Below are 15,618 nucleotides of genomic sequence, written 5' to 3'. Positions count from 1 at the left end.
ACACTTTTAAACAAAGAGAATAAAATAGAAGTCGATGTTAACAATTCCGTGACCCAAGGTACATGTTAACTAACGGTTCCTCTGCCTCAGATGCTTCTGGCAACGTCACTTTTGGGTCTTTACTTAGGAGGTGCATGGGTTGTTAAGCTTACTGGAAGCTGACTTAACTATGCAACAATTCAGTGGGCTCGTTATGTATTATTATTATTAAACAATGAGTCATAGTGACAAGCAGAAAAAATCAGCCACCAAATCTTCTACTGATAGATAGCACAATTGATTTATTATGCGACTAGAATGCTGAGTAAGACTTTAAACATCGAATGAGAAAGTATAAATATTAAAAGAAAACAACTTTTCAGAACAAATTTTCTCTTGACAAGTTGGCTCAGTTGACAGAAGTTTCAAATCTCTCTCCCTTATTGATCACAGCAACGTTCTGCAATTTATTTGCCAAGTCTGTTGTGCTGGAGCAATCCAGTTCGGCCTCCATTTGTTTTAACAAAGTCCTCAACCCATTGCAGGCCTCACCCACGGACTTGGAAGATGTTTGAAAACTTTCCACCTCTTGTTGCACTTCATTAATGCTACTTGATATTTTCCCCAAAGCCACCTTTATTGCAGCAATCTCCTGAGGGGGGTAAAGACAGGCTCCAATTTCATCAGCCAGTACTCCTACTCCTTGACATAGCTTCAATAATTTCTCCAAAGAATCCGCAAATTTACTATTGTCGTCTGGAGCTTCTTGCTTAAGCAAACCAGTGATGGTGCGTATAAGTTCCTTTATTGTCACAAGTGTCTCAGATACAACCCCTTGAGCTAGTTGAGCAACTTTCATTTCTTCAGGTGACAAGTCACTGCCTATATCATCCTCGCTTAAATCATCACCATCATCATCTTGAGGCCTGCTTTCTACTTTGCTAGAACTGCCATCAGAAGCTTCATCTCTCAGGTCAGGGGAAGCAGGCTTGAGCTCTTTCATCTCACGAAGAACATCCTTCACAGAAACTGCTACCTGCGTAATTGCCCGCCCAATTGCTATCACATTTGTGGCAGGGACCTTCTTAAGAGCATCACATGCCTCCCATACTGCTCCAACAAACCGAGGCATTAAAAGTTTCTTGTCCCTATTGTGAGATCCTGCTAGCATTGAACATCAGTGTTGTTGAGTGTCTTGAAGGAAGAACAAAACCAATTGTTTGGATGGACATATTCAGTTTTGACCATAAAGAATAGTCAAATCTAAAAATAGGTCCCCCTGTTAGCATGCATTCTTGCAGAAGAAATTATACATTGATTAGTTCTCGATTTAATTTCCTTCTTGTGTGCAACTTCAATCATTTTTCCCTAATAAACTATTAAAACTATAAAAGGAGACTGTTATTGTGGTTTTTAACAGGATACTTATTGCTACATACAAATGTACAGGGAAGAGATGCACAGGAATAACATTCATGCTTGCATGAAGTACTCCAAACAATGATCCCCAATCCCATTGGCATTCAGACTACATATTAATAAGATACTATACATCGGAGTTCAATTAGTAACACAAACTCATTGCAAGAGAAAAGTACAAACAATTACCTCATCGTCAAAGCATTGCTTGTAATATTTAGTTTCAAGTTCTTAAAGCTTTTTAGTTTAAACTTTTCTATATACTGTCGTATTATCAAAATGTTAACTATAAAATTTTTAAATAAAAACTCAAATTCTTTTTATTTTCTTCTCACATTGCTCTTTCTAATCATTATGTCAAAGGGACTTAGCATTCTTGCTTTTGGGTCACGCTTCCCCTCTCTTCTCCTCAGCAGGTGATGCATTTGTCGGAGGCTTTCTTTCCCATTGAAGTTTGCGTAAAAACTGGCTGCTATGCATCAAATGTCATCATGCAAAGATTCGACTACACATACCCAGAAAAGTCTCAGTTAAACCAAGCTATTCCACTTCATTGCTAATATTGGATCTTTCTATTTTGCTTTTTATTTGCGGGTCATTACTAGTTTACTACGACAATTTCCAGGAATAGCCTGAGAAATTTGTTATATGAGAATGGCATTTTATCCCATGCTGAAATTAGAGGCAAAAGGAGAGAACTCAAAAAAAGAATCCTAATCAAAGGTAGGGTTTTGTTTTGATGAAATTTTTTTAGTTTTTCCAGTTAATTGAGTTCGTTAAGTTCTAATTACTAGCTCAATATTTCCTTTCTTTTTTGTTTCAATCGGTTATTTTATGTTTTTCTTCATCCTCTCCCTATTAAACCAACAATATATTTGCTTTTTTCTTTGTACTCAAATCACAATTTTTACTTGATGTTACTGCTGAAAATAACCTCAATGAACTTGATAAAGAAACCGTTCTTGTCATTGTTCTCTTAGGGAAATGAAAAAAAATTTGAGTTTGGTTACTTTGAAATTTCAAAGACCCATAAAATCTCAACATTTTGAATTGAAATTTTCTAAGAGACTATGAAAAGGAATTTTGGGTATTAGAAGTTATTCATTTTTGAAGATGACCCAAATTGATTTTTTTTTAATACGCAACCCAAATTGATTCGATAGTTAAAACCTATAGAAAATGAGAATTTTGAAAGATATCATATGGGTTAATTGATAAAAAAAGGAAAAAAGGGCTTTAAAGTTGAAGTAGGAAATGGTTTGGCAGTAAAGAAGAACAGGAAGTAAGGAAGCTGCAAAATCAATATGATAATAAGGGAGCCATTGCCAAGCCCACAGCGTGAAGAAAAGAAAGTGGAGAGGAAGAAGAAGGGCTAGAATTCACTTAATATAATGCCCAATAATATTAAACATTAAAAATTTAATATATTTATTATTAAATCTTTAGAAATATTTAATCTTACCTCATTAAAGAGGTGTTACATTTTGATAGCCTAAACCTATATATATTGTTAGTGCATCAAATATAATATTTTTTAATTTTACCTTATTAATAGGATTTATATTTAATACACTGACAGTGTATAATTTTCGTACACTGTCAGCTCACCAAAATGTGTCACCTCATTAATGAGGTAAAATAAAAAACTTTTAAAAACTTAAAATTAAATATTAAAAATTTATAATGATTAATTAAATAATAAAATATTTTTACTTTCAATCTCTTTCAATCGTTCTTTTTCTTGTTCTCCTCTTTTCTATTTCTCTTTTACTCCATCATTTTCTTTTTCTCTTATTCTTTTATTAAAATTATGTTTTGCAAAATTTTGTAACTTCAAAAGTAATTTTTAGATTCGTTTTTTATTCTTTAGAGATTGAGATAACAAGATTCAAATAAATAAATCTTATTAGTATAAATTTATTTAGTCAACAATTTTACTTATAAATAACACATTAAGTCCAAAATTGTTCTTTTTCCGCATGCGTTAGGTTTTTTTTCCTTAGAATGCACTCATAAAACTCCAAATCACTATCAAAACCAAAATTCTTTTTAGGTATTACTTTACCATTTTACTAAAACCCAAAATGCTAATAAATTTAAACTTGAGATGTTAAACTAAGTCACATGTTTTTTGGTATTTAAACCAAAATCATTGTTCATATGATATGTTATATAAACATTTTAATTTTTAACTTTTAAATGAAAATCAATCATATTTGTTGGGATGTTCTAACCATTTTACAAGGGTTTCAAAATCAATTACCTAAGTGAAAGTGAATTTTCCTTTGCAGTACCACAAGGAAGGTGTGATATGGCTTCTAAGAAAAGAACAATTTTTTGCTTAATCCTGTTAATTAGTAGCAAAATTGTTAACTTAATAAAATTTTGCTTATAAGATTTATATATTTAAATCTTATTTTCTCATTTTTTTTAAGATATGTTTTCTCAATCTTTTTAAAAAAGAATAAGAAATGAATCTAAAAAATATAAGAAAAAAATCTAAAAATTAATCTTTGAAGTTGTAGAATTTTGCAAAACTTAATTTTAATGGAAGAAAAGGAAAAGAATATGATGGTGTTGGAGAGAGATAAAAGATGAGAACAAGCAAAAGAATATCTGAGAGAAATAACAAAATGAAAATATTGTTTTTGTTTAATTAATTATTATAAATTTTTTAATATTTAATTTTTAATCCCTAAAAATTTTTTATTTTACCTCATTAATGAGGTGTCATATTTTGGTGAGCTAATAGTGTATAAAAGCTATATACTATCAGTGCATCAAATATTAACCTTATTAATAAGCTAACAGCATGTGATGAGTGTGAGATCTCGACCTCTAGAGACCCGTAACTAGAAGCAGATGCGAAAACATGGACCAGGTGTAATTTCGTCTTTTCTTCTGGTGAGACCCTGAAAGTAGTTTTCTAATATTATTAAGGTCCAAGTAGGCCTAAGGAATGAATGAATGAGGGTAAGATAATTAAGAAGATAGAAATAACGATAATTTTCACGGTATGGGTAAAACGGTCATTTTGCATCTGAAGTTAAAATTTTTAATTTTTCATGAACCCGAGCATTTCTAGACCCTTATGGACCTTATCTTAGTGTCAAAGAAGTAAAAATATTGTATAAAAGCAATGGAAAGACAAAATGACCTTGTTAAGGGCATTTTGGTAATTTCATGAGAAAATGGATAAACATAAAGCATAAATATCTAAGTTTCTAGGAGGTTCTTCAAATTTCCAGCACTTCTTCTTCTTCTTCTTCCTTTCCAACGTTTTTGCACCCCCCATGGAAGCTTGCTTTGAAACTTCCATATAATTCCTCGAGTTAACCTCGATTTTCATGTTTTTGTGCACCCTTTCACAAAGTTCTTTGTGCTCTTTTGCTTTTTCACCATAAAACCCTAAAAACCTTTCCTTATTACACTCTCTCACTAGCTGGACGTTCTAAAGAGAGAGAGAGAGACTTTCCACATTTGTTTGGAAGCCATTGGAAGAGAATTCAGCTACAAAGAAACCCTAAGGTGAGTGATGAACTAGGCTTGGTTTTAAGTTGTTGATAATGGCTAGTAATTGGGATTATGAGCTATTTTATTATTGAGGTTATTTATTCATTTTTAGTGTGATTAGTGTAGTGCAAGGAATAGCCATTTGATATAATTGGAAGCCAATTAGGAATGACTAGTAGAACTTGAATTAAAAACTAGCTTTTGGAGTGATATTAATGTAAATTGGATTGGTTGTGATGTTTTTTTGTGTGATAGGTTCCAATGAGGCCCCACAGCCCCATTTGAAACATTAGTGGAGGTTAGAGTCTATTAGAGGTTCAACAATACCGGTGAGTGAACTTGTATTTCAAAATTGTTTTGGAAAATAGAATTGTGTTGAGATGAATTATTTGCATGATTTTATCCAACTTTTCATTAAAAATGGGTGCTTGGGAACAAGCCCTTGATAAATGCTTTGATGTTGTAAAAGGTGTGAAATGTGTAAAGAGGATGAATTCATGTGCTCCTATATTGTGTTGGTATACATATTTGAATGTATGTTGTGCAATGATAAATAATGTTGTATGATGATAATGAGGTGTGCGAGTAGGGAGTGCACACATGATGACATTGAAATGTGCGAGTAGGGAGTGCACATATGGTGGTATTGCCTTGTGCGTGTAGGGAGTGCACAAGAGCTGAGGAAGGCGGGGTGGTGTAGGGGTTATATATGATTATATCTATAGATATGTGATAGAATGTGTGTGATTGTAAAATGTGATTGTATGGCATGTTGAAATTGACATGATGAACCTTGAGAATTTCCCATTTTCTTGCAAATTGAGTTTATTGCAGCACCGAACGGATTTTTAGTGCAAAGGAGTCCTTTTTACATTTAGGTGCCTTGGTTCTCGCTGCAGCAAGAAAGCGTTCTTGCTGCAGTGAGAAACATTCTGTTTTGGCCGCTAGCAACTCGCTGCAGCGAGAATAAATCTCGCTGCAACGAGAAACTCTCCGGTTTTAGTGCAATGATTTCACTTCGAGGAAGATTTTGACCACCTTCCCGTCTGAACTGGGAAAAGTGGTAAACATAAAAGTTGTAGCCCTACCTCTTATATTTCTAATGGTGAAAAAATCAGGTCAATTGGACTTCTGTAGTGGGAGATATGCTAGAAAAACTAAAATACATGCAAATTGACACTATTTCTCACTGCAGCGAGAAACTTGATGCCATGCTTGCTACCTTGCTTGATTTTGACATATTTTTCACCCATTTAACTTCATGGATTGATCATGGGTTTTTGCAACACTATGAGGTTATTAATCAAAGTTTGAAAAGAGGGGTTTTTAGAAAGAAATTAAATCAATTGCATTGTTTTTGAAACAAGTGCATCATGATTTTCAAATTCTTCCTATCTATTGCTTATTCCCTTCTTATGTTCACTCACTGAGTTTATACTCATTGTTTTCAATTTCATGTTTTCAAATCAGGAGGTAGTTGGAACCCAGGTCTAGGTGTCCACGTAGTTTCATCTTCTTGGTAGGTATTTTGGCATTCAGTAGCCGCACCTTCACTGTGGTCGCTCCGCTGGAAGTCAAGAGTCATTTTGTTTTATGAATACATTTATTTGATGTAAAGTACTAAGATACATGTCTTAGACAAAATATGTATATTTTAACTGTTAATGCCACCATGAGTTAAAATGTTAACATCATTTTGGGTTTATATTAATGAAATTCTTGATTGTTATAGCCCATTATGAAAGTGATTATAAGTTGGACTTATGAAAGGTGACTTGAGAATAGTTGATGGAATGTTGAGCAAGATTATGTAATAGGCTTGCTTGGGCTTGGTAGGCTATGCCCATTGGCCATATGCGCCGTTCATGGCCTAAAAATTGGGTCGTGACAGACTTAGTATCAGAGCCTTAGCTTGTTTAGGTCCTAGGACTTTCCTTTTGTTGGTCCAGCGGAGTGTCAGGCCTAAAAATCCCCTAGTTCCCAAGGGCAAGCCGAACGCCAACATTTTGAGGTCGAGAGGGGTCATTTAGAGATTTCTTTTCCTGATTTTCTCAAGCTTAAGCCTCCGTCATTTTTAAGGTCTGATGCATCGGAGAAACCCTAGATTTTCTTAGATAAGATGGAGAAAATTTGTAAAGCCTTGGGATGTTCTAGTGTCCGATCAATCAAGCTAGCCACTTTTTGATTAAAGGATGTAGCGCAAGAGTGGTATAGTTCCTTATGTAGAGGCAGACCAAAGGATGCAGCACCGTTGACTTGGAGTGAGTTCAGTATAACTCTTTTAGATCAATTTTTACCACTCAGTGCACGTAATGCCAAAGCTAGGGAGTTTAAGGCTTTGGTACAGACCTCGAGTATGACAGTGTCTGATTACGACATAAAATTCACACAGTTGTCTCGGCATGCGCCTTATTTAGTTTCTAAAGAAGAGATGAAGATACAAAGGTTTATGGATGGGCTAGTGGAGCCATTGTTTAGGGCTATGGCATCTCGAGATTTCAGCACTTACTCTACAGTAGTGGATTGCGCTCAACGGATTGAGATGAGGACTAGTGAGAGTAGGGTTGTGAAGGATAGAGCAAAAAGGGCCAAGACAGAGGGCTATCAAGGTCGCATGGATTTCAGCAGTGGTATTTCATCTTCTAGCCGTCAAGGCCCACAGAAAGAATCATGATTATCCCAACAGGGGAGTGATGTGGCTAGTGCTAGCGTTGGATCAGGGTAGAAAACCTTTGGTAGGGGAAGGTAGCAAGATTCAAGGTAGAGTAGTCAAGTTATCAACCCTTGCAATACTTGTGGGGTATGACATAAGGGACAATGTTTTCTTACTACAAAAGTTTGTTTCGGTTGTGGTCAACTTAGACATATTAGGAGAAATTGCTCGATGACTCATCAATCACAAGGTTCTGCTCACAGATCCACCTAGCCAACTTCATCTGCTCCTTTAGTTGTCACCCCATCTAATCGGAAAGCTAATGGATCAAGAGGTAGAGGTGTTGTCACTTCTTCTCAAGGCAAGCCTTCTGGGTCTGGACGTCAGAATTTCGCCGGTAGAGGTCAAGCGAGGGTATATGCTTTAACACCCCAAGAAGACCAGACATCTAATGCAGTGGTCTCAGGTACTCTTTTCGTTTGTAATATGAATGCTCGAGTATTGTTTGATCCTTGTGCTACCCACTCTTTTATTTCTCCACGCTTTGCATCTCGTTTGGGTAAGGATTATGTTAGGAGAGAAGAACAATTAGTGGTGTCTACTCCTTTAAAGGAGGTATTTGTGACCGAATGGGAATATGAGTCCTGTGTAGTTCGAGTCTAGGATAAAGACACTTTGGTGAATCTAGTGGTGTTAGACACCTTCGACTTTGATGTGATCTTGGGAATGGATTGGCTATTACTCTGCCATGCCAGTGTGGATTGTTATCATAAATTGGTTAGATTTGATTTTCTCGGTGAACCATCATTTAGTATTCAAGGGGATAAGAGTAATGCTCCAACCAATTTGATATCGGTCATGTCTACCAGAAGGTTGTTAAGACAGGGTTGTTTAGGTTACTTGGCTGTGTTAAGGGATACTTAGGCGAAGGTTAGAGATATAAGCCAAGTGTTGGTGGTGAATAAGTTCATGGATATATTTCTTGAGGAACTACCAAGTTTGCCTCCAGAACGAGAGATTGAATTTTGCATAGATTTGATTCTCGACACTAGACCTATATCCATTCTCCCATATAAAATGGCACTGGTGGAGCTTAAGGAACTTAAGGATCAGTTGGAGGATTTGTTAGATAAAGGTTTCATTTGCCCCATCGTCTCACCATGGGGAGCACTGATGCTATTTGTAAAGAAGAAAGATGGGTCACTTAGATTATGTATTGACTACCAACAACTTAATAAGGTAACAGTGAAGAATAAGTGCCCTATTCCAAGAATAGATGATTTATTTGATCAACTACAAGGAGCACAATGTTTCTCTAAGATAGATTTACGATCTGGGTACCATCAGTTGAGGATCCGGAATGACAATATACCCAAGACCGCATTTCAAACAAGATATGGGCACTATGAGTTCTTCGTGATGTCATTTGGGCTTACGAATGCACCTGCAACCTTTATGGATTTGATGAATCGAGTGTTCAAGTCTTATTTAGACAAGTTCGTGGTAGTGTTTATTGATGACATCTTGATCTACTCGAGGAGTAGAGAGAAACACGAGCAGCATCTTAAGATAATGCTCCAAACTTTGAGAGAACATCGATTGTATGCCAAGTTCTCCAAGTGTGAGTTCTCGCTTGAAAGCGTTGTATTCTTGGGACATGTGGTATCCAAAGATGTGGTACAAGTCGATCCAAAGAAAGTAAAAGCAGTGGAAAAATGGCCGAGGCCAACATCAGTTATGAAGATTAGAAGGTTTTTGGGTTTGGCTGGCTATTATCGTCGTTTTATGAAGGACTTCTGCAAAATTGTTGCCCCTCTGACTAAGCTGACACGTAAAGATACAAAATTTGAGTGGTCTAATGCTTGTGAGGGTAGCTTTGAGAAGCTTAAGGCATGTCTCACCACAACTTTAGTATTAAGCCTACCGCAAGGCACAAGGGGTTATACGGTATTTTGTGATGCATTGCAGGTTGGTTTAGGTTGTGTATTAATGCAGCATGGGAGGGTGATTGCGTATGCATCCAGGCATCTTAAAAGGCATGAGTAGAATTACCCCGCACACGATTTGGATATGGCAGCAATTGTGTTTGCCTTNGCATGTCTCACCACAACTTTAGTATTAAGCCTACCGCAAGGCACAAGGGGGTTATACGGTATTTTGTGATGCATTGCAGGTTGGTTTAGGGTGTGTATTAATGCAGCATGGGAAGGTGATTGCGTATACATCAAGGCAACTTAAAAGGCATGAGTAGAATTACCCCGCACACGATTTGGATATGGCAGCAATTGTGTTTGCCTTAAAGATTTGGAGGCATTACTTGTATGGTGAGACTTGCGAGATATATACATACCACAAAAGTTTAAAGTATATATTTTAGTAGAGGGATCTTAACTTGTGGCAATGTAGATGGATGGAGTTGCTAAAGGATTATGATTGTACTATTCTTTACCATCTCGACAAGGTAAATGTAGTGGCGGATGCCTTGAGTCAAAAATCTATGGGGAGTCTGGCACATGTCTCTACAGATAGGAGATCTTTGATTAGGGAGATCCATAGTTTGGGAGACATGGGAGTGCATTTGGAAGTTTTGGAGGTAAATGCATTGCTAGGATATTTTAGAGTGAGGCTTATTTTAATGGACCGGATTAAAGAAGCACAAAGTAAAGATGAGTTCATAGCTAAGGACTTGGAAGACCCTCAAGGAAAGAAATGGAAAATGTTTACTAAAGGCACAAATGGAGTGTTGAGGTATGGAACTAGACTTTATGTGCTCGCTAGTGATGGATTGAGGAAAGAAATATTGGAGGAAGCACACATGGCAACCTATGTGCTACATCCAGGGGCTACAAAGATGTATCAAGATTTGAAGGAGGTATATTAGTGGGAAGGACTCAAGAAAGATGTAGTTAAGTTCATCTCCAAGTGCCTGGTTTGTCAGCAAGTTAAGGTCGAGTATTAAAGGCCTGCAAGGCTACTACAGCCATTACCAGTGCCTAAATTGAAGTGGGAACATATTGCAATGGACTTTGTAATGGGTTTGCCTCGGACTAGTGGGGGTTACGACTCGATCTGGGTCATAGTAGATCGGTTAACAAAATCAGCTCACTTTCTTCCAGTTAAAACTACATACGGGGCCGCCCAGTACACCCAGCTTTATGTAGACGAGATAATACGACTGCATGGCATTCCTGTTTTTATAGTATTCGATAGGGGGCACAATTTACCAGTAGGTTCTAGGAAAAGCTATAGGAAGCATTGGGCACTAAGTTGGATTTTAGCACGGCTTTCCACCCTCAAATAGATAGGCAGTCTGAACGAACAATACAGATATTGAAAGATATGTTGAGGGCCTGTGTAATGGACCTTTGTGAGACCTTGACCTTTATAGACTCGTAAAGGGAAGTATACGCGATAAACCTAATCAGGGGTAATTTTGTCATTTCCTTACCAAACCCATAAAAGTAAGATTTTAAACAATATTATGGCCTAAGTAGGCCTAAGGCATAAATGGATGATGAAATTAGGGGTTAAATGAAAAGGGAACAAAATTTTTGGTGATTTTCACGGTAGGGGCAAAATGGTCATTTTTCACTTCAGGTTAAAATTTTAAGTTTTCATGAACCCGAGTATGTCTAGACCATTATGGACCTTGTCCCGGTGTCAAAGGAGTAAAAAGATTTCACAAAGGGTTGCATGAGAACAAGCTATCTAGTCAAGGGCATTTTCGTAATTTTAAGGGAATGGATAAGTTTAGCCTATAAATATCCTTCTTCCAGCAGCTTCTTCTCCCATTTTCCAGTAGCTTGTCTTCTTCTTCCTTCTTCCCTCTCTCGTTTCTTTAAAACCTCCATAGAAGCTTGATATAGAGCTTGCATGATTTTCTCTTTCCAGCTCTAGTTTTCATATCTTCGAGCCCTTTTGACTAGAACCCTTGTATTTTTTCACTCTCTCTCCTTAAAACCTTTGATAAAATCTTATTTTCATACTTTCTCTCACTAGTTGGGCATTCTAGAGAGAGAAAGAGAGAATTACCCCATTTGTGTGGAAGCTATTGGAAGAGAATTTGACTACAAAGGAACCCTAGGGTGAGTGATGAACTAAGCTTGATTTTTAGCTGTGAATAATGACTAGTAACTTAGAATATGAGCTGTTTTATTGTTGAGCATGTTTATTCCTTTTATAGTGATTAAGATAATGAACATAGATAGCCATTTAAAGTGACAATTGAAAGCTAGTCAAGAGATAGCTTTTAGGGTTTATAGTATGTGAATTAACATAATGGTGATATTAATGTGATGGTAGGTTCCAAGGAAGCCTTATCATTCCATTTGGACAATTAGGGGAGTTAGAGTTAGCGAAAGGCTCAACAATATACCGGTGAGTGGACTTGCATTTCAAACTTGTTTTGGGGAATGTGAATGATTTTATCTAACTTGACTTTGAAAATGTGCCTTGGGAACAAGCCTTTGGTGAAGTGATTTTATATTGTGGAAATGTGCTATACAATGTGCTATGTGTTATCAAAATATGATAGTATGCATGATATGCATTGGGTGCTTCTTTGTATGTTGATGTGGACCTGGCTATGTGCAATTAGGAGTGCACATAAGTCGTTGCTGACCCGGCTATGTGTGAGTGGGAGTGCACATAAGCCGTTGCGACTCGGCTATGTGCGAGTGGGAGTGCGCATAAGCCGTTGCATATGAGATGATGATGATATGAGGGCGTATATGATGATTGATATCTATATATATATACATATATGGTATATAGTTGTAAATGCAAAAATGTGAGCATTTGATTTGTTGAAATTTGGGAGTTTACATGTGTTACATGTTGTTTTTGTTATTTAGCAAGATGGCTTTGTTTTAAGGGAAAAGGGAACCTTTTTCTTGATGTTCTGATTCTCGCTGCAGCGAGATTCATTGAGAAACTCTCGGGTTTTGAAAGGGTAGGCTGGCCAAAAACTCCCTGCAGCTAGAATCCATTTTCGCTGCAGCGAAAAACTTTCTATTTTATGACCAAAATCTCGCTGCAGCGAAAAACCTTCTGTTTTTCACCTCATTTTGATCAATTGTTGCCCTATTTTCCACTTTTTTGCTACCATATTTGAGCATGGATTTCCAACATTAAGGAATAAATGAATTAAGCTTAATATGAGGAAGTTTGGTGAGAAACCCTCGGCCAGTCAAAAAACCCTCGGTTAGTTGATAATTTAAATCAAGTGTTGCTGCAGCAAAAATTCATTCTCGCTGCAGTGTAGTTATAGCAAGAATGCCTTTCTGCTACAGCGAGGACCCATCGTTTATTAACTTGATTCGCATGAATGCTATTAAAGTTTTCACTCTCCAAATCCTTTGTTAAGCATGAACTTCTTTCAATAAGTGATTTTTCTCATGTAGGGTTTACATGAGGGGTTTAATAAGTTCAAAAACAAATTACATTGTTTTGAAAAAGAATGCATCATGATTTCATTAAACATTCTTTATGGTATGCTTCTTCCCTTTCTTGTTCATTCACTGGGTTTATACTCACTGTTTTTCAACTTCATGTTTTTAGATCACGAGGCAGCCGGTAACTAGGATAAGGTGTCCTTGTAGACTTGTATCTAACTTTTGGTATGTGTCCCGACATTTAGTAACTGTACATTCGTCCGAGTCCCTCCGCTGGAAGTCGAGTATTCTTTTGTTATGTATAGACAACCTAATGTAAATTATTAAGATACATATTGTAGATAATGTATATACACTTGTTTGGTATGCCAATATGAGGTGGTAATGTTTAATATTATTTTGATTCTAAGTTATGAAATATGACTTAGCAGTTTATGATGGAATGATGAACATGTCAGATTAATAGGCTTGCTTGGGCTTAATGGACTACGTCCATTGGGCCCATGCGTCGGTCATGGCCCAGAATTTGGGTCGTGACAACCTTGGGGTCAAGTGGGATTGATATCTACCCTTAGTGGAGTTTGCTTACAACAACAATTTCCAAAATAGTATCCAAATGGCACTATTTGAAGAATTATATGGACAGAGATGTAGGTCACCCATTGGATGGCTAGAGGTGGGAGAAAGGAAACTCTTGAGGCTTGAGTTGGTGGAGGACACCACCGAGAATATACATATGATTCGACAAAGGATGTTGTCAGCACAAAGTAGACAAAAATCATATGCTGATAACAGACGGAGAGACTTGGAGTTTCAGGTAGGGGATCATGTATTTTTTATGGTCTCACCGACAAAAGGGGTAATGAGGTTTGGCAAGAAAGGAAAATTGAGCCCTCGGTATATAAGACCCTTCGAGATCTTAGAAAGGGTTGGAGCAGTAGCATATCGATTGGCATTATCGCCAAACCTTTCGAATATTCACCCCATGTTTCATGTGTCAATGCTTAGGAAGTATAACCCGGATCCATCTAATGTAATACGGTATGAGACCATCCAACTGAAAGATGATTTGACCTATGAGGACCAACCGGTAGCTATCTTTGATCGGCAAGTTAAAAAGCTCCGTTCAAAGGATGTAGCCTTAGTGAAAGTGTTATGGCGAAACCACACCAGTGAGGAGGTAAAGTGGGAAACCGAGGACGAGATGCGGATAAAGTATCCACACCTCTTTAATGTATAGAGGTAATCTACCTTATAGTTGGATTTAAATTCGGGGACCAAATTTCTTTTAGTGGGGGAGAATGTGAGATCTTGACCTCTAGAGACCCATAACTAGAAGTAGATATGATAACACGGATCAGGAGTACTTTCGTCCCCTGAAAGTAGTTTTTTAATATTATTAAGGTCCAAGTAGGCTTAAGGAATGAATGAATGAGGGTAAGATAATGAAGAAGATAGAAATAATGATAATTTTCACGGTAAGGGTAAAACGGTGATTTTGAATCTCGAGTTGAAATTTTTAATTTTTCATGAACTTGAGAATTTCTAGACCCTTATGGACCTTGTCTCAATGTCAAAGAAGTAAAAAGATTGTATAAAGGCAATGGAAAGACAAAATGACCTTGTTAAGGGCATTTTGGTAATTTTATGAGAAAATGGATAAACATAAAGCATAAATATCTAAGTTTCTAGGAGGTTTTTCAAATTTTCAGCACTTCTTCTTCTTCTTCGTCTTCTTCCTTTCTCATGTTTTTGCACCCCTCATGGAAGCTTGCTTTGAAACTTCCATATATTTCCTCGAGTTAACCTTGATTTTCATGTTTTTGTGCACCTTTTCACAAAGTTCTTTGTACTCTTTTACTTTTTCACCATAAAACCCTCAAAAACCTTTCCTTATTACACTCTCTCACTAGCTAGACATTTTAGAGAGAGAGAGAGAGACTTTCCACATTTGTTTGGAAGCTATTGGAAGAGAATTCAGCTTCAAAGAAACCCTAAAGTGAGTGATGAACTAGGCTTGGTTTTAAGTTGTTGATAATGGCTAGTAATTGGAATTATGAGTTGTTTTATTGTTGAAGTTGTTTATTCATTTTTAATGTGATTAGAGTAGTGCAAGGAATAGCCATTTGATATAATTGGAAGCCAATTAGGAATGACTAGTAGAACTTGAATTAGAAACTAGCTTTTGGAGTGATATTAATGTAAATTGGATTGGTTGTGATGTTTTTGTGCGTGATAGGTTCCAACGAGGCCCCACAGCCCCATTTGAACCATTAGTGGAGGTTAGAGTCGATTAGAGGTTCAACAAAACCGGTGAGTGAACTTGCATTTCAAAATTATTTTGGAAAATAGAATTGTGTTGAGATGAATTATTTGCATGATTTTATCCAACTTTTCATTAAAAATGGGTGCTTGGGAACAAGCCCTTGATAAATGCTTTGATGTTGTAAAAGGTGTGAAATGTGTAAAGAGGATGAATTCATGTGCTCCTATATTGTGTTGGTATACATATTTGAATGTATGTTGTGCAATGATAAATAATGTTGTATGATGATAATGAGGTGTGCGAGTAGGGAGTGCACACATGATGACATTGAAATGTGCGAGTAGGGAGTGCACATATGGTGGTATTGCCTTGTGCGTGTAGGGAGTGCACAAGAG

At 36.8% G+C, this 15,618-nt stretch overlaps 2 protein-coding genes across 2 annotated transcripts; one reads left to right on the top strand and one right to left on the bottom strand.

The window, feature by feature from the left end:
* On the bottom strand, window positions 367–1,241 carry LOC18609085. Its single transcript, XM_007044060.2, has one exon. The coding sequence runs from the start codon at window positions 1,148–1,150 to the stop codon at window positions 389–391; it is 762 nt and encodes a 253-aa protein (XP_007044122.2). The 5' UTR covers window positions 1,151–1,241; the 3' UTR covers window positions 367–388.
* LOC108660669 lies at window positions 13,820–14,197 on the top strand. The gene has a single exon (XM_018114927.1). It carries the CDS (start codon window positions 13,820–13,822, stop codon window positions 14,195–14,197), a length of 378 nt encoding a protein of 125 aa, XP_017970416.1.

Source organism: Theobroma cacao, chromosome 2 (assembly GCF_000208745.1).
Source record: "Theobroma cacao cultivar B97-61/B2 chromosome 2, Criollo_cocoa_genome_V2, whole genome shotgun sequence".
Classification (NCBI taxonomy): domain Eukaryota; kingdom Viridiplantae; phylum Streptophyta; class Magnoliopsida; order Malvales; family Malvaceae; genus Theobroma; species Theobroma cacao.
Note: the sequence above shows the minus strand (reverse complement) of the source record. Positions and strands in the feature narration are given on the sequence as shown.